General features: G+C 38.3%; 1 protein-coding gene across 1 annotated transcript in view; it reads right to left on the bottom strand.

The window, feature by feature from the left end:
* The window catches only part of LOC110843643 (zwei Ig domain protein zig-8), a 98228-nt gene that overhangs the window by 46463 nt on the left and 32075 nt on the right, over positions 1–19690 (bottom strand). The window contains exons 2-7 of the mRNA XM_022089638.2: positions 19417–19685; positions 19109–19210; positions 7150–7192; positions 6819–6907; positions 6645–6674; positions 6144–6192 (exon numbers count right to left, since the gene is read on the bottom strand). Of these exons, the coding sequence (XP_021945330.1) occupies positions 6144–6192; positions 6645–6674; positions 6819–6907; positions 7150–7192; positions 19109–19210; positions 19417–19685 (582 nt within the window). The remainder of the gene's footprint in view (positions 1–6143; positions 6193–6644; positions 6675–6818; positions 6908–7149; positions 7193–19108; positions 19211–19416; positions 19686–19690) is intronic.

The raw sequence follows: 19690 nt of genomic DNA on the forward strand, positions 1-19690 counted from the left end.
GAATTTATTAAACCTCAATATGAACCTCCACCCAGCACGCCTATTACTAGCTCACACAACAATTGATCTGAAAACCCGTTTGAAAAATATCATGTTCATCTTTTTCTGAGGAACGCAATAAAGTTAACGATAAGCTATCAATCTGGTTACCTAATACATTTTCTGCCCTGTTTCTGCTGCAGACCCTGCGGTTCTCTAGGTTAAGAGACACCTTGAACTGAACAAAATTCAATCGGGCCAATTTCGATTTCACTTACTTACTTTGCTCACTCTTCTGTCGGAGGCAGTTAGACGAGTTGCGATATCGGGGCTATGCGAAACGGGGGATATCGCAGTAGTAGGATTGGAACAAGTCACCTCTCTTGCGTACTGCAAATGCGAATTATAGGCAGAGTTTGCTTAAGGCAAGTCGAAGCAGGTTTAATATTTTAACCCGACTTAAATAAAATTGGTTTCGTTTCGAATTCGATGATTATTCTGGCTGTGTTCTTGTCTTTACGTTTATCTGTCCTCCCTTTTCAAACTCCCAGACTTGTCCATGTGGTCTGATTTTCCACTACTCAAAGGAGTGAGCTCAAGTTTGGGACAGGAACAGAAGAATCCCATCACATCAGATTGAAAAAAGGACATTAAGAAGGATGACTTTCCTCTGCGGGAGGACAGCTCGGGATAAAAATCCATTCGAGAAATGGATGTCCACAACCCGTGGACTTGAAGCTTTCAACTCACCTACACCTGAAACTCCTTTAGGAAAATGGGTTCAGGGGAAAGAAAGGTTCGCAGTAAAACCAAAGTGCAAAACTCTATGTACCAAAGCATACATATATTTATACGTGCGTATAGCAGAATAATCCAACAATCTCACTCAATGCAGTCCGCCTTTTATCTTGTCATTCGATATTGTTGTAATAATGCTCGGAATAATATCCAAATTTTCCAGACTCATTATGTAATGTGCACATTAATTCTTTGGAAGTGATCGCAATGGCCTCAGATACAGGTATAAGTGCTTAATGTTAATTACATTATTCTAAATGGCACTTCAGACGCTGGGCCGTCTTGTCAAGTGCGAACGAACTATATATAATTTACTTAATTTTGAAATTTCGACAAGATTTGAGCCGTTTATAGTTGCTCAGGATTGTTGTTGAGTTGAGAGAATGGCATTCTGAGTGGAACAGAAGGATCAAATATCATTATCGCACTAAGTTGTTTATGACAAGATTTGACTGAATGAGAAATGGTAAACGAGCTGAAATTACTTAAGTAAAATGTTGAGCCCCTTTCCACGCCTTCAGGACATGATACTGGCAAATTTGCTGAAGAGTGAAAATGGCGATGAAGCAGAATTATATAAATGTGTGCCAATTTCCATCCAGTCGTCTCAAGCCCTCTGGCTCCAGCAAAGTGCTTCCACGTACCGTACACACGTAACTTATCCTTATTCTGTCAGCAAGAGAGAAGGTGATGATGAGTCAAATCATGAGAATGGCTACATACACACAGTGTTCCGTGGCGTTGACGTGCATATTTATACAAAACTGGAGGTACGTTACAATGTCAAGCAGTCCCATGATGGATGGAATGAATGAGACAACACCTCTCCTCAACTACACAATAAAAAGCCCCAACACGTCGCATCTTTAATAATTCAGAACAACTCTCCCTCTCCTCGTTTGGGAAACTGCAGAACTTTGACCTTTGTGCCTAGTGATAAATCCCCTCTCATTCAGAACTCAACGGGTAGCTCATCCCATTTACACAGACATTAAGTAATGTAGCTCTAACTGCAAGTATAGCTTAAGTAATAACTCTCAAATATCTTAGGAGGTTTTGTCGTATCAGGTGAAAACACCTGTAAATTCGCTGTCGTGGAATTAATAATATTGACGAGCCGATTCAATATTTAATCCTGAGAGTGACTCTGAAGTAGGCTTTCTCAATTTAATCCAATATTGAATATTCAAACACATGCAAATATATGCAACTCAGCAATAGAAAGTTGGCCAAGAGGTAGGGATTTGGATTACTCGCCGAGTTATATATCCACTGGTTGGAATTATGATGACATGACACAAATCAGGAGTAGTGCTGTATTTCGGATGAATACAGCAAATGTAGTCGTAGTACAAACAAGCAGGCCAGACATGGCATTAGCGCTGGGTTTTGGGCCACTGACTTGTGCTGTAATATAGACCAACACCTCATTGGAGACAATGCGCAAGTGGAGTGAGGAGAGGCTGCATAACGGGAGAAAGTCACTACAAGTAATGACATTATTTTATTTATGTTGCATCATACGCAATCCAATTTATCCGGCTCCAATCTGGTGGAAGACATGTCAGCGAGACGACAGTTTATTTAACACTCACTCTCTCGCTTCCATCAGAACTACATGACGTTGTAAAATTTAATGGGAATCAAGCCCAATCTTACTCGCACTCTCTTCCCCAATTAATGAAAGGACGGATCGCACACACTCATCTGCACCTAGTTATTCCGAGTCCTTTCTCATTTGTTTCTGCACTATTTACACAAGCTTTATTGCCAATTAAAGTGGAATGGCAAGAATAAAGATGAGGAGGAAATTCAGTGATTCGGACTCGTCTGATTCAGGGATTACTGACAATTAAAACTGATTCGCAAAAAAGCCCTTGGCAGTTTGTTCTAAAAGAGAAAGTAAAACATTGCCCATTCCGGCTAATTGTATGTTCCTAATGTAATGAAACAATGAACATGCTTTCTGCATGCGCGGGTTGATCAATCCCCACAAGAAAATAATTTGATGTACAATGATGTTGCATATATGTATGTTTCCGTACATACACATATCGTAAATGTGGCAAAGCCAATGAAAACTGAATGCATATCCATATCACGGCCTATAAGGCGGAATTTCCTGTCAAATTGAAAATAACTGAATCCGGCAGAAAGAGTCAGGAAGATTAAACCGGGAGCATGCTTTGAATGGAACTAACTCTGTCTCTCTCCTCATGCAGGAAACCTTACTTCCGGATTTTTCATTTAATCTCCTGTGTTTGTCAATCCTCGTCATGTCATTTCTCGTCAGCGGATCACCACAGCATGACATGGTCGTGAACGACGTAAATATATCAACGGCCTGATTATTACCCAGATCCATGAGCAAAGCGTAACTTTACGCAATTCTAATACTAATAAAGGTAAAAAAAAGTGCACGGACTGTTGAAGGATTATTCAAAATGAATTTAGTCTTTGTCAAATATTAAATAAAGGTATCCCTGAAAAAATAATCTGAAACATGATACAAAGAATACTTGCGATTTGATCAACTTTCTTTTCGATGCTCATAATTCCAAGGAAAAAGAGAAAACTTTTAAACGTTGAAATAAGTATCCTGTTCCACTTGAATTGCACCAGGAAATTTAGCTGCAGAATTAGGCAAGAAATGATCTCCGATAAAAAAGGGGTGAAAAAAGATGCGGTTTAAGATTTATGTTCTTCATTTGACATTACACAATTGACCTTTGTGAAAACAACCAAATTGCTGCTCCACCACTGCATTAAATTTTGTTGTTGTTGGTCTGGAATATTATGGAGGGAGTGAATGTTGTGTTATGTTTTCCTACGATTCATGGCTTAATACATCCTCCCTTTTGACTACTTTATGATCCACATTTACATCCAGTAGCACTCGCAGCTCAACCCGAGCAGTAAGTAGTCGTCGTAAGCAGTGAGGTCCTACTGTGCTGCTGCTGCCTTTTCTCCCCTTAAACCAAGCACGGTTTGGTTTAGTGCACAACCATCCATCCGTAAATAACTTGTCTGTCTTGTCTTCCGAAACAAGTTTATTCTAATTCCGTGTCTAAGCCTCTTTCCTCTCTGGAGATCCATCTTTACTTTATTTATACATGGATGGGGTTTACAGCTTAACTTCTCTCCTCAAATTTACTCACTTCTTGGTTTCTTGTCACTCTTGTAAACCACGAGGAGCAGTAAACAAATTGCAGGGACGCGGATGACTTCCTTCATGAGCCATCATCCATCGGTGAGCAGGAGCCGGCAGGAGAAGAAACTGGGTGAAAGCAAAGAATTATGCCGAACGTGGGAATCATTCTGATGATGAGCAGGAGATATGAGAGGCACACGTGGTGTGGTGGTGGCGGTGGTGGGGATGCCACCACATTCAGTTATGAATTGGGTAGTGCCGTGAATATTTTACAAGTAATCCCTATTGAACCATGTAGTGCTCTTAATGCCCATCTCCCCATCTGCATACCTGACTCTGTTTCATACTATTCGCATAAATAAACCACGCTCCACAACAACATTTCACTTCCACTCGAGTAAAACTTGACTCCGTTATTTATTATCCGTTGACCTTGACTGCCAAACTTTAGTGATTGTAAGAATTATGCCCTGTAGCCTAATATTTAGTAGTAATCGTTTATACGAGCACTTTTATTTTGCACTTTATACATCTGTTATTTTTCATCTGTGGATCATGAGAGAAAGTATAAATGTATGTTGACATATGTACATAAATTAATACACTCAAATGAATATGTAATTCAGCAGCACAAACGGTTTGGGTTGAAATAAATAAATATTTCGACTGAGTTATTTTTAAAGGAAAGATAAAGAGTGAAAGCGAGTCATGCCATGGAGAAAGCGAGTCAGGCTAATCCATCGTGATGACAGCGCGGAGATTATTTCTCGCCGAGAACAAATTGGAATAAAACAGACAGACAATAAAAATCAACGGACAAATCAATTTCGATATATATTCAGAGAATGCTAACATACCACAACACCACATAGTTTCATTTCAACTGCAGCATTCTGGTGTGGCATTGCGTGAATTTGCTGCCGTTTTCGAGTGAGGAGACCACCTCTGTGAGAAAATTATGATAATTGAACTTTGTCACGCGATGTATGTACCAAAAAAAACATGGGCTTTCTACCCTTCAGAAGTGAAGCCCTGGAGTTTCTCCAGAATTAGGAGGCCGCGATTAGTGAATGAAGAAAGGAACCATGTACGTGTATAAGTAGATATTTATACCAGAGAGCTGCCATGTTATATTTAAGGTCCTTGGTATTTTCCTTACAGTTACAAACTTGTTTGGACAAAAATGACCGGGGTACTCTTACTTTGGTGAGTTACAGGCAGGTTTGACTTTGACACACTTTCACTGCCTCTCATGGTTCCACTGTTTTCGCAGAGTGGAAATTCTCACATTTGCTCTTTTACATATGCATAAAACAAGTAGGTAATCTCAATTTCCAGACGACATACAACTTCCAAAACTGAGAATGTTTGAGAATATAAAGATAGTAATTTTAGCTATTGATTTGCCATCGACCATAAAATCTTGAAATTAAGTATGTTGGAAATTTAGTAACAAACATACATTTCTGGTGTAATGAAATACTTTGGATTTGTGTGATTATACAAAATCTGTACAATACGTTTAGCTACACGGTACAAGAGATTGGTGCGCTCCTATTGTGTAACTAGTAGGAAAGCAGATTCCGTTTGGTGCATTAGGTTTAGTTGGGTGTTTATTTGGCCATAAATCCAATCCAATGCGTTGATTTAATGTTTATGTATGTATTTAGCTCCATTCATGACACATTCACATCAGTTAGACAACCATGTCGTTATACATAATGTAATCGGAACAAGTGACAGACACTGTTGTGCTTGATGCTTTGAATGGTGTAATGCAACCACTATGGCACAAGTCTGTTCTCTCAACAAAGCAATAATTGCAACTGTGTAGCAGTTTTGAGCTATTCAAGTTTCCCACAATGAATGGATTTAACTAAATAAAGGGCCATTTTTTGTTTCGCTCGATAGGTATATGAAATTATCCTCATGTTATCAACTCATTCAGAAGCATAGGATTTTATGAACAGCATATTTCTCAGATTGAATGAAAAATGTACCGAAAGTTTGTATTGTGTTGCACTGGATTGAACCCAACCCAACCTCTTCATATGAACAAATGCACTGCTTATGCAACTCATTTTTAGTAAGCGTTTTAGAAAGTACGTATTCTTTTATAAACTTATAAGTGCTAGTTTGCGTCACGTATTGAGAAACAAAACTTATATGCTCGATTTTAAGACTTGGATGAAGTAAAAATAAATGCAAGACTTACCGACAACAGTGAGGTGAATAAAATGTCTCTGGGTAGGCGTTGCAGATACCTTGGCAATGAAAACAAATTATCACATACATAATACAAAATTTTACACTTACACTTGAAAATATATAAAAGTTTTGCTCAAACTATACGAAATATCGAAAAAAAGAGACTTCAGAATTTAATTTGACCATCATTAGAGTTTGGTTGTCCCTAATTTTTGCACCAATAAAAAAATTGGTTCTCAATATGAAAGAATTTTTGTAAATAAAAATTCCATCATACATCTTTGCTGTCAAGCAACAAGTCAACAAAGAATGAGAATTTTAAAACTTACAACCAATTTTAAGAATCGCGTTATAGTTAGCATAGTGAAAGCGCATTTTTATTGATGCGAAAATTAGTACGCAATGTGTAAAACGAACATACTTAATTAAAGAAACACGCTAAAAAGTCTTAACAGTTTCTGTTTTGGAAAAGTGATAATTTCATGAAAGATAATAAAATTAATTATACCTGACATTCGTAAATCCCTTTGTCCCGTAGCTAGATGAGGAAAAAACACATTATTCTTCAGTTTATGTACTTATTTACTAACAAATTTACATAGCTTTTAACAGGGCTTCAATGCAGAGCCTTCATATACCAACTGATTTGATTTATTCTTGATATATTTCTGTATTGACTTACCTGGGGATATCTAATTTGTAATGTCCATTCATCGGTGTGCGGCGTGTGAATGGAACGAAATCGTTGGTCCGTAGTGTAAGTGTAACGTCCTATGAAGGAAACTTCATTTTAGCGTGTCCAATATTATGTAAAAGCAAATTGTATACTACAATTGGAAGCAAGATGATTTTAACATCCGGTGAAGACATTGGAATTCATTTTGTGATTTATAAATTGAATTTGGTACCAACAAATTAAGCATTCATAAAAAAACATCGACTTTGACCATGGCTATTTCCTCCGAGCGGTATGAGTGGTTTAGAAAATATAAGAAAATTGTGAAATAACTCACCAACTGTAAGCAAGTGGATATCTCTATGACGCACCCACGACAACTGCAAGTTACAAGACAAATTTTGTTACGATACTTGCATAATCTTGATATGCATGACCTATATATTCGTTTTTTTAGCATACTACAATTTATCATGACATGCATACATTCGATGATTTCTTATCTTAAGATCCCATCACTCCTACGAAAGTTTCATGGTGAAGCTAAATTTAGTAATACTTGGATGTACAGATCGATACCCATACTTTTTTTATATGACTTTATTTTACAACCTAGCATTGCATGAAGTATGATATTTCTCCCCTTTTCATTTTAGCTTCAAAACTACGAATAAGAAACATTTCGAGATAAACAAAACACGTACAAAGTTAACTACACCTTTCCCCTTGAATATGAAATGAGGTTACATGTACGTTCATCCCAAGTAAGGAAATATGCACATTCCTATATTCACATGTACAGTGAATCTACATTATCATGTTTTATTAGTTTTTTAGTTAGTGATAAACTACAAGAAAGTGAAACACTATTGTGAACTGTATCCAGCGTTATAATCTCATAATTATTAGGTCAGAAAACTTAGCAGTATAAGTAAATTACACAGAATACAATTACTTAGCACGAAGAATGCTTGTACATAGTTTACCTAAACTACATAAATAAATATTGATAGCGGAAGTTGAATAAACTAATCGTAAGTAGTTGAATTAGAAATACAGATTAACGCGGGAAATGTTTAAATCCCTTATAAAATGCTTATTCGCAGCATTCTGGCTGTTTTTATCATAAACTACAATTCTATTTACGACTTTAATAGCCTCCCTTTATTTCTTGGAAAAAGTTGTGGCTCCAAATACGCACACCGACTTGTCCGTTGGGTTTGGGTAAACTCAGAGATTCAATAAATACTGAATGTGTAGATGGTCTGGTTTCAAGAAGAAACAAGTGAAACAGTTTAGTGCGAAATCAACCACTTTGAATTCATGAAACGTATCCCATTCCCAATTTTCCAATCAAATGAGCACCTTGAATTACGACATCGAATGAGCAAATTGTGGAATGGGAATGGCAAGAAACGGGCCAAAAAGATGCCATATACATATACATAGGCCATCCGGAAAAAGTTGAGCAGAAAGGTCTTGACCAAAATTTAACAAGACCTGCGTGGGCTGGCTCTTCCCATTTTACAGAAAAGATACAAGAAATGCAGTCACAGGAAGGAAAGGGCGACTATCGAACCGATGTAAACCATACATGAGAATGTAGTAACATGAGAACCATACAATCAACATTGAGTCATTTCCAGGTCTTCTTGCTGAAAAGTATATGAGAAATAATTGACACAAACGCCTCAACAGAACAGTTACCGTAGTCACATTGTTTAAATATTAAATTACGATGCATTAAATGTGATTCTTTCCATTTCCATCGCTGTTACACAAATAAAGCTGATTTTCAAGGCATTTGAGAAGATATACTCGGCGATTCTCTCTACAAATATCTGTGCCATTCTTTCATAACGGTAGCATTGTTTCGTAGACCCATTTAGTTACGAAACTCATATATAGTTTCCTCTCTCTCTCATCTTAACCAATTTTGAGTTGTAAGTACTCTAACTCACGTAACTACAGTTCCCATACAGTTTCTTGGATTTAATCAGAAAAATATATGCCACTTAGCATATTAATGTATGCATTACTGTAGTCGCAAAGTTAAAGATATAAAGATACATACAGAGTGAAAAAATTTGCTTTGAAAAGTAATACTTTGTAAAAAAAAATCACTTCAGGTCATAATTATTCTAAGCCAGCAATTTCTGCCTGGTTTCATTTCACGAATGAGGTATGCATGCCGCAGCCTGAACAGCTACATACTCGTTTGTGACATTGATCCATTCAAAAAAATGCTCAGAGCATTCACTTTCTCTGTGGAAAGGGTAGGATCGAATGCAACTGGAATTTTGGCTTGAACAACTCCTCTCTGGGAGGGTGGGTAATGGATGGAAGTTACGAAACAAACGATGCATGTAATCGGTAAAGTGAAGTCATCATCAACATCAACATCATTCCGAATAGTGGACACATTCTGTTCTATGTATGGTGGAGCGGAGAAGCTACCATCGTACATATGTACATAACATTGTGCTTACATGCACATACGGCTACATGCCATGATCCCACCCACCCTCAACTTGAGAGATTCCAGTTCCGCTGCTTGTGCTCTCATATTATTAAAAGTGAGAGCACAACAGAGACAACGAATCTCACTATTCATACAAAACTTCATTTCGTCATACATAAAACATGGAGGCACGCTGCAAACTTTCTCAGGCAGAAGTGGTGCATTGCATTCATCGCTGCTGGCTGGCTAGCTGCCTGCCTGGCACTCTTTCCCACAGCCTTTCTCCGAGCATCAGATGGCATTGCGAGAAGTGATGAGATGAGCACAAGTTTGAATTAGTGTTTGCATGAAATTCATAAAATTACAAGCCCACCAACATCAGCTCTGTGATGATCCAGGGAAAAGCTGAATCAAGCATCCACAAGAAGATACCAAGCCAAGTGGTTCGTTGTACTAATAATTAAAGCAAAACTCGTTAATTTCAGGGAGTTGGTGTCATTCCCTCCATGGATGGCTGCCCATGCTCGCATATCATGAACGGCGACGCACTCCTCACTCCTGCGGGTAGGCTCTCCCACGACAAGGCTCCACACCGTATCAACACAAGATGTGTGTGCGACATGCAGGGATGACGAAGAGATTAATGAGTTTAGTTAAAATAGATAATGGAAAGCTTCTGTAAGATATTTGTGCACATGAAGTGCATTCAAAATTATGAACGTCACGAACTGCCGGTTTGTAGTGGAGGACAACGTCCTATTGGGCTTCATAACTTTCTCCACCAGAATAGACAAAGTGAAACCAAGACCAGGCTGACGCGTGTCGTAGGGAGATTATTATGATCAACGTTGAAGTTATATTGCACAGTCCACCAGGGGCGAGAAAGTGAATGAAATGCGTAATTTGTAACACACGGTCGTAATTTTTACGAAATACTAAAAGTTTTAGACGTGATTATAAAACTCTCCTTTGTCACTGACTTTCATGTAATAAACATTCCCACGAGGAAAATAACCAGCGTTTCCATTCCAACACAGTTTTATTCCTTTCCCAGTTTTAAAACCTACTTATTCACCTTTCCTCGACAATTCTAGAGTATTCAACATACAAAATGTATTGAAGGCTCTGCTCCGAGATTTAATTTAAGCTCATCCATACGTATGTAAGCGCCATTTCCATACGTAACTCATGGCACTAATCTTACTTACTAGGAGCTAATCAACTTTACGTAATTGAAGATTAATGTTAGGACAATGTATGGAAGGTACAATAATGCGTTATCTGTGAATGGCAGCTCGTTTCCAATAAGTTTGAGGATTTATGTGCACTGTCGCATTATATCAGTTCTCGCTTATATCGTCGTTGCGGTTGCCGAGTCAGATTGCTAAAATTGTTTAGCAATTCCGAATCCCCGATCTCAGCATTGCTGAAAAATTTCGTGGACTGGTCTTTTAGTCGTTAGGGGAACGCTGCACGATCGTCATCCTAGTTACAAATTCCTATTGTCTTTCGCCCACCGTGCGTCTTGTTACGCCATGTCACGTCAGCTTATCACGGCTGGAGAGGAGGACATGCAGGTCGATTTAATGAGTTGGATCGGGGAGAAAGAATCTCCGGGTGGGTCGAAGGAGACAGTCAGACTCTCGACATCTTTTGACCCTTGTCTGTCAAATAAAATACTCATTTGCCACATTTATGACAGCCATTGAAGTGCATAGCTGGTTCCCTGCAGCCAAAAACATCGTATACTTCATGAGCTGACCTTTTAAGCAGGGTTCGGAAAAACCCAGGGTTTTAATCAAGAATTATAAAACCCATGGGTTTTAATGGGTTTTACCATGTTAATTGGGTTTTATTTGGGTTTTAATGGGTTTTATTAGTTTTAAGTAATAACTTAACAAAAATAATTCGGAATTTGTATCTATTCTCAAATTATTTTTGTTTTATAACACTTGAATTCTGTGATGCTAAAGGATGGAGTCAATTGTTGATTTGTTCCGAATTATAATATACTAGAATAGTAATGAAATAAACTGCTTTAGAATGAATTGAGATAACGTCTTCTAACGTATAGGAGATGTATTTAACTTTTAGAATTTAGTTTTAAGGTAAAACTCAATTAAAACCCAATAAAACCCATTAAAACCCAAATAAAACCCACTTAACATGGTAAAACCCAGTGGGTTTTATTCATTTACAACCCATTAAAACCCATTAAAACCCAATAAAACCCAACCCATTAAAACCCAGGTCGGAATACCCTGCTTTTAAGAGTTGCACTGTCAGTCTCAACAGTGTGAATTATGGACAAATTTCACAATACATACATATTACATGCGAAAATAATGGAAAGACAAGTCATACTTAACTCTGTTGAATTAAACATTTCATGCAATAAATTAATTGAAAAACACTAATTTGAACTTTTAACAAAAATAATTAAATTTTCTTCTCCTTATCCAAATTTAGGGCAAAAAATAAGCACTGGAATATTTATAATGAATAATTTTTCAAAATTTCATCTCCCCAATGAAAATAAAATGATAATTACGCTTTTAACGATACAAAAAGTTTTACTTTCGCCTCCCCGGTCATCATATGAGTGTAGTTCATGTGGAAAAAAGCGTAAACTTTGTAACGGCTGAAAGTGAACGCTGCTCAAATTTGAATTTTTGATTTGAGCAAACTTTTGCGGCTAGGAAAGACAAGTGTTAAATCGATATTGCCAAAGTTTTTGGTTCTTGCAACCTTTGGGAGTTCTAACCTCCGACTGAAAAGTCCAATGTTAAATCAAACTTGTTCACAAAACTGATAACTTCCTCCACTTTCCTCTTCCCACGCTCTCCTCACGTCAGATCGAGTCCTTTTCCTGTGCATGGACTCATGGAAAATTTGGTTGTACTCCCACTTTAAACTTTATATTATTTCAATCTGAATAAATATTGACGGCCTTTTAAGCAAATTATGCCAATATAAATACGTGCATAAAGCTGTCAGTACAGAAACAAATCCCTGTTTTACATTCACTTTGGCCCACCGAGCACTCGAGCAACACGGTAATGTAACCAGCAGCCAGCCAGCCAAAAGCAAGACTTGTCACATGCAGTGATACATGAGGCAAGGTAGACAACCAAAAGAGAAAGATGGTAATCGAATTATCCATCGAATACTCCATTTCGACAAAGTGCGGCTTATCTGCAGGGAAACCATTTCATTCCTCCTCCTCCGCCTCTACCTAACAATGAGCCGCAATTCATGGGCATTTTGTAATTCTCTCCACCATGGAACCGCACACTCTGGATCTCAGTCCTCTCGTCAGAAATAAAATGGAAAATCATATCTGCATTGCATCTGCTTCAAATATTCTTTCCAATCGCATTTCAGATCTTGGCAATATTTCTCGCAATCTATTTCATTGGATCCAGCCAACCAATAACTCGGCCGATACAGCGGATGCGAGAAAAGAAGATTTGTTGGCAAAAACTACAATTGAATTTATCATTCCCATTTCACACTGTACGTAATGTTCATTGCTGAGATGGGAGCCGTAATGGGCGCAGGTATACATCGAATATCAGCACAGGCTCCAACCAAACTAGATACACAGCCACCTAATGCGCCTACGTATACACAGGCCAAGTGTTACGTTGAAAATAAAATGTCATGATGGATATCAGCCGGGCAAGAAGTAATTCTGCTGAGTTGGGCTGATGAAGGAGAGACCATGCAATCAAATTCTATTAGCCAGGCTGTCCATGTGTGGGTTTGAACTGTCCACTCGGCCGGGCTTTCTCTATTCCTTAGGATCAAACAGCCTTTTGCGGAAAGATGAGGTCCCGTGCTGGCGTTGTGATGCTGGTGTTGTATTCCTTCTTCCGAGGTACGTGTGGTGGCGGATGCATGAAACTGTGTAGGTTTTCCGGAGAAGTGTGAGAAAACATCAAATCACACTCCAGCCGTTCCGCTCTCGCCACGAGTGAAAGAAGGACGCGCAACCCCAAACCAATCCAATCCAATTGTAATTCAATGGAGGAGGAAGAGGAGGTATTTCGCAGGACGTGAAAAACCTCCAGGATTTAGTCAAGTTGAAGGAAGCACGCTGCTCGCCTCGTGCAGAGGATAACTGTATTTTGTTGCAAAAAAAGTGTTATATAACTGAGCAAAGGTTGCGGGGTTACGGGGAGTAAAACTGCGGAATGATGCTCAGTTTTATGGATGATTATTAGTACCAACTTAATCAAGTAGTTATCGTGTAGATACATACGCTGTGTTTGTGTACACCATTTGGAACGGAATGATTCACCGATGTGTCAGTCGCTTTCTACCGCGAGCGAATTTGTCGTCTGCAGATAATCAGCAAAGAAGGAGAAAATGATGAAGGGGTAGCATCTTCGTGCTTGAATATTTCATGACATTGATAATTTGTAACACATGAATACTGGTGTATCGGATGTTACTTATTCAAAGAGAAAGCAAAAATCCATTCACGCGAGAAATTAATGTATGAAAAAAATCAGCAAATAAGAAATGACTATACATACCTACATATTGTCCATGAAGGGAAGGAAATTGGTGTTACCTTGTGAATGGAGTGTGTGTAGTAAGTGTATAGAGTGTGAATCTAACAATACGGTTAATATATTGATGCTCTAAGGACCTAAGAAGAATTTCCATCATCAACTTACTTTCCCACTGTTGACTTTCGCTGTCCCAATTTTCTCTTTCAACTGAACTTGAGGAATTCTGGAATCCGGATCTTTCAATCAATCAGTAGTTCAAGGAGATCGATTTCGTCTGAGGAAAAGAAGGCGACACAGCAGGCAGCAGGAGCATATAGGCCATGCCACACACATGCATTCTACCCTTTCACACTTCCTCCTCCTCTTGTGGCCAATCCAAATCAATTGGCTCCGACTTTCACCCAAACCACCACCACCACGACAACAAAGCACGACTCTGCTCACGAGGATATATGCATGCACGACACCTCCGCTAAACAAACTTCCTTCTTTCACACGACAACAAAGGGCACAGCAGAATAGTCAACTTATTTAACCATTCTGACGAGCCCCAATCTATGCCCTTATCTGCGAAATCCAATCTAGGTCATTTATTTCATACCAAACCCCACTATTTTTACAGACCAACAAAATGTTCGACCAATCCACGTTGAACAAGCATGAAGTCGTGATCTAAAAGTCAAACATTGGTTTTCACTAAACCAACAACATGTTTGCAGAACTGCCAGAGGGTCAATGGTTTCATCCTGGAAATGACGACAGCCACGACAACAACAACAATCCATCCATCAAGTATTTGTGCTATTATTATTCCAAGATGTCATATTATTTTTTCTCTTCCGTGGCAGAAAAAGTATTCATTTCCCTCTCTCAATTTCCGCTCGTCTTTGTTCGTAATGGGTTTATCTATTTTCTCTGATTCATGTTTGTTATTTGCTTTCACCGCATGTCAAGTATCCATCAATTACAATCCAGAACCAAACTCAGAACTAGGATCAGACTTGTATAAGCGCATTATAACTTCCTGCAAGGAAACCTTATCCTGATTGGGTAGACGCGCATAGGTTATTCTGTGTTGTATCGCCTGTTAAGCGTCATTATTCGGAAGAGAATCCATTAAGTTGGCATGACATGGCACATATGGAATAAGGCATTATCAATTATGAGTCTCATGATTGAAGTTGATCGAGTGATGAAATGAAGGGCTTCTCCAACAATGCGTGGTTGAGTTGTACAGCACAAAGTGTTCACCCAGTAATTAATATCTATATTATAATTAATTATAAAATATGCTCGGTTTCTTCTTCCCTTAAAAGCAGTCCAAAACAGTTCAATATTTCTATTTCACAAGGATGTATGTAGCTCCTTTCATAAATGTTTATACTTGAGCTAGTTCTTAGCAAAATTGAAGGGCAGGAGAAAGCTGGAGAAAGTGAGGAGCATTGTGCTGTAAGAAATTCTGCAATGTTTCGTCTAAACTAAATCGAGACGTGGATCAAAGCAGGACAAACAGCAGGCAAGTAATATGGTTAAATGATTATTTATCCAAAGTAATGAGTCGTGTACTAATTACTAATTTATCTTAGGAAGGCGAGTCCCAGCTCTGTGCAGCAAATAAAGAGCAATTTCCTTCCCCACGCTTGACTGACTCATTACCAAGAAATTAGTTCTGTGAGACGGCTGATAAATTACTTTGACACGTGTTTTTTATATTCGGCATCAGCCTTTCTTCTTGGCCCACTGCAACCGACGTGGACTTTGGCAATGACTATTTATTTATATATTTAGTAGTCTGCACGTAGATAGATAGATACCTTACTGCTTATAAATATTTTGTGCATGCAAAATCTTAATGTTGGTTGACGTGTCTGAAAATCCAATGGAACTGAACATGTAATAAATAGACCGGAATAAGAATCTTTTGACAAAATCTAAACACGTGTTACGTTGCTAATAAGTTTTCTGCATTGAGCTTAGCGTATCAACCTCTGACTAGATTACTGAGCTGTCTTCTCAAATAGGGAACTTTCTCCAGCTATTATGGGTGGAAGAATCTGGCTTTTTGAACGGAACGTCGCTTCCATGTTCCATGTTAGCGAGGAGACAAGGACCAAGATAAATTAAAAGACAAATTAAAAGGACAAAATTAATGCGATGCGAAATCACAATCCCAAATGAGCTTGGAGAAAGGGAGTGGTCGATTCAGACTTATCCGAAATTAGGCTTAATTTTGTAATTCTTCTTTGTAGTCATACACTGGATGTGTGCAGGAATGGATTGTAGTTCCTGAGTCGTGTTGGGCTGGAAACTCTAATTCCTCTCCAGTTTCTGTCGAAGGGGAACTCGAGGAAGATTTTGAGTCCAACAAATGCTGACTCACTGTAATGAGATCGATTAAGGAGAAAGTATCAAGTATCACGTCCAATAAAGTGGAGCAGAGCAAAGCAAACGATGAATGTCTTCACTCAACTTGGATGAAAGAAGGCAAACTTGAAACGAATTTGTTCATTGACATTGAAGACTCGTTCTTATCAACTTCATCATCAAGAATTGCGGAGCCATGCACGTACAAGATAGACATTGAACTTTACATCATTTGGAAACCCATAAACTGGTTGCATAGGAAAAGAATGGGATTTCTTGGCACACTTTGTAGACGTTTATTTTCAAAATGTCAGACCTCCCATAATTCCACCCTCCCTTTCCCATTGCCTTCCCTGCCTTCGTTACAACAAATTAACATTTTCTGTGGTGGGCTTAAGTTCATAGAGGCAGCCGAGGAACTGTTTTTTAAGAAATAACACTTCCAATTTTTCTCAGTATGCCTACTCTTTAATTTAATTTTACAGGCAGTGAAAGCAACTTTTTCAAGTATATCTAACTATTATTGGAATGAGTTTCAAAGGGACAAGTTTACTTCTCAGTTATGATTAAGTACATATATTGAAGATCATCGTTACTTAAAAATCATATCTCTGATCATTGAAAGTATATAATTATATTTTAAATGAAGCATTTCCAGAAACGAGATGGAAGGATGCACATAAATTCTGCGTGCAAATGTTGATTAACTCGAGGATGTTGACACTTGAGAGAGAGAGAAGTGACACGCACGTGGCATCTGGGCCTGCAGTACGAGAAGTAAAAGTTCATTTTAATCAGAGAGACAGTTGACAGTAACTCGCCTTGAATGCTGCATAGTCGCAGTCGGTTAAGGTCTTGTCAGATGGGCAGCGGTGGGATCAACCAGTTCACCCAACCAGAAGCTTATTGCATAGGCAGGCACATAGCGAGATGAGACAAAGAAGTCGCGGATGGCGTAAGGCTCACTCAGCATTTTTGAGAACTCATGCCAACGCATACGTAACGAACTGGCACCACCCCCACTGCTCCTGCCTCTGATTTCCATAAACATGAGTTTGACTCTCGCTTCACCAACTTTGACTCTAATAAGACGACAATTCAAACATTTAAACATTCACGTCGAATGAGTAATAATTTTAATGTCGTCGTTGTGGACAACTTTTTATTTTATACTGCACAGCACACAGGTGATGGACTATATGTATAGTGAATAATTTTGGGGATAACTCATGTTTAGATTATACATGCGTCTTAACTTGACGTAATATGTTTTTGGGAGAAAGTCAAATATTTGCAATTTAAAGAACGGATACCTGTACGCTGACAGATATGTAGAAACCTGTGGAAAAATAAATAACTTTGCCTGTGCTTCTAGTTTCATCGTGCTGTAACACAATATAGCACACACAAACATGAGCACAATAAAGGGATTCAGGTATTGCATAATACATTAGAATGGATTATTATCATAAACATCATCCATCTAACCAACCCATCCAAAAGTGGTCTCCAGAGAGATGCTCCATTTCGCTCTCCTTCTTCACTTCGCAAAACTCCGCAAGCCCAGCTTCCTTGGGCTTCGTCGATGCATGTCTTTCTAATTTATTAAATGTAGCAAACTGATACAAAAACTCGGCAAACAAACAAAACGAACCAAGTATGAGGAGAGAATGAGCAAAATTGATTTTCTTCCTTGACTTTTGACATTGATTGAGTTTCATACACATCCAGGTTATGGAATACACATTAATTTACCTCCTTATTTTTGACCGAGAGAAAAGTTTAGGTTGTGTAAGATTAAAATCAGGAAGGAGAAGATGAACTGAGCAGTGCCTGATTGCAGAGGTAAAGTAGACGGATGAGAAGATCAAAGCATTACGGGAGAGGCTGCAACATGATGTGGGTGAGCAGCAGTCATGCTTGGTTAACCAATCCCTGCCCAACTATTTATTAGCTTCAAAGTTAAAACTTGTTTTACATGAGTTCCTCCCTGATTCAAAATTAATAATAGTGTTGGTGCTTTTCAAGTAATTGTACATACGCGAATGGCAAATAGTTGACCCAAAAGTTGGTAACCATTGATAGTTGCCACTGCAGTGATAATTTGGTGAGCAAAAGTGGACAAAAACAATTTCAAAAATATCAATTACATACACGACAAACCTCTCAATCCAACTTAACAACTGATTTCAAATGTCAATGGCATTGTGGCATGCAAAGTTCCCATTAATAAGAAAATTTACTTTTGGGTCCCACTCTCCTGTGGGCTTAGCCCTTATTTGTAAATATAATGGTTTTACATAATTTCACAATTTTTCCAAATACTTGTTTCTATCGTTTGTGTGTTTAGCTATACTCGAGTTATTATTATTTCTTCAGGTACTAATTAGGCAAATCATAGTTATACTTGTGTATCATCCACAGAGAAATGAGAAATTAAGGGTGATGAAATATTGGAGCAGCATGATTGTAATATCTGTTGCAAATTCTGCTTTCTCTTTGCTGGATAAACATAAAGTTTATGTGTTTGGAAAAATGGGAACAACAAATATCTTCTGGGAAAATCAACGATGTGAAACAAGATGAAAACTCTTCGATTCTTCTCGTCACAAATCAGCCCCACTACACTACCCAACCGACCAACCGACCAAATTGGCTGTTTATATAACAACTTTCACTACTGCCTACAGCACTGCGTTACGTACATGAGTTATTAACTAACAAAAACTTTACTTTTTACTCTACAGTCTAATTACGAGACATTCTACTCTTCGTTAGAGTATAATTATGCTGAATGTCTACTACATGGTAGTAACTGCTTCTTTTGTAGAATTTTTTTAGTTTGATGATTTTGTGATGATTGAGATAGGGTAGACATTAATAGTACTTCAAAAGTTGTCAAATATTATGTCATAAACCGAATAAATCCTAGAAAAATATCTTTTACTTACAGTCTTATCAGCCAGGTTCTTAACTCTGCAATTAAGATAAGCCGTTTTCCCTAAAAGGGCAGTCACATTAGGCGAAGCAGCCTTGTCAATCCAAGGAAGCCCCTGAAAATTTAAGAATATTTTCATTTCGTGTCGGCCTTAATTTTTTGTGGTTTACTCCGAAAAGGAATTATTTAGGATTACGGATTTGATGTTCTTTTAACAATTGACGATTCACGCGAAACTGAACAACAGTTTCTCATAATTTTAATGCATGTTTTTAAAGACATTGAACTACCACTGAAAATGAGATTTGTAATTGAACCCACCTGTCTCTGCAATTCTAGGATTTTGGCAGCTTCTTCCACTTCGGGGTCCACGTTGAAGGTGCTGTTGGCTGAGAGATGGCTGCCATTGTTGTTGAAAGGGACGAGCTTTGTGAACTGTGAGTCCCTCAGCTCGATGGGAGTGGTGGCTGAAGATGATGTGCTCGTATTTGGAGGGACGGATTTAGAATAGACATCACTCTTGGCTATCGACGTGATCCCGGCGTCTTTCTTGGTCAGAGGATTGGATCCGTCCGAGACGTGCCCTATCACTGCA

The sequence above is a fragment of the Folsomia candida genome, unplaced genomic scaffold (assembly GCF_002217175.1).
Source record: "Folsomia candida strain VU population unplaced genomic scaffold, ASM221717v1 Fcan01_Sc001, whole genome shotgun sequence".
NCBI lineage: Eukaryota > Metazoa > Arthropoda > Collembola > Entomobryomorpha > Isotomidae > Folsomia > Folsomia candida.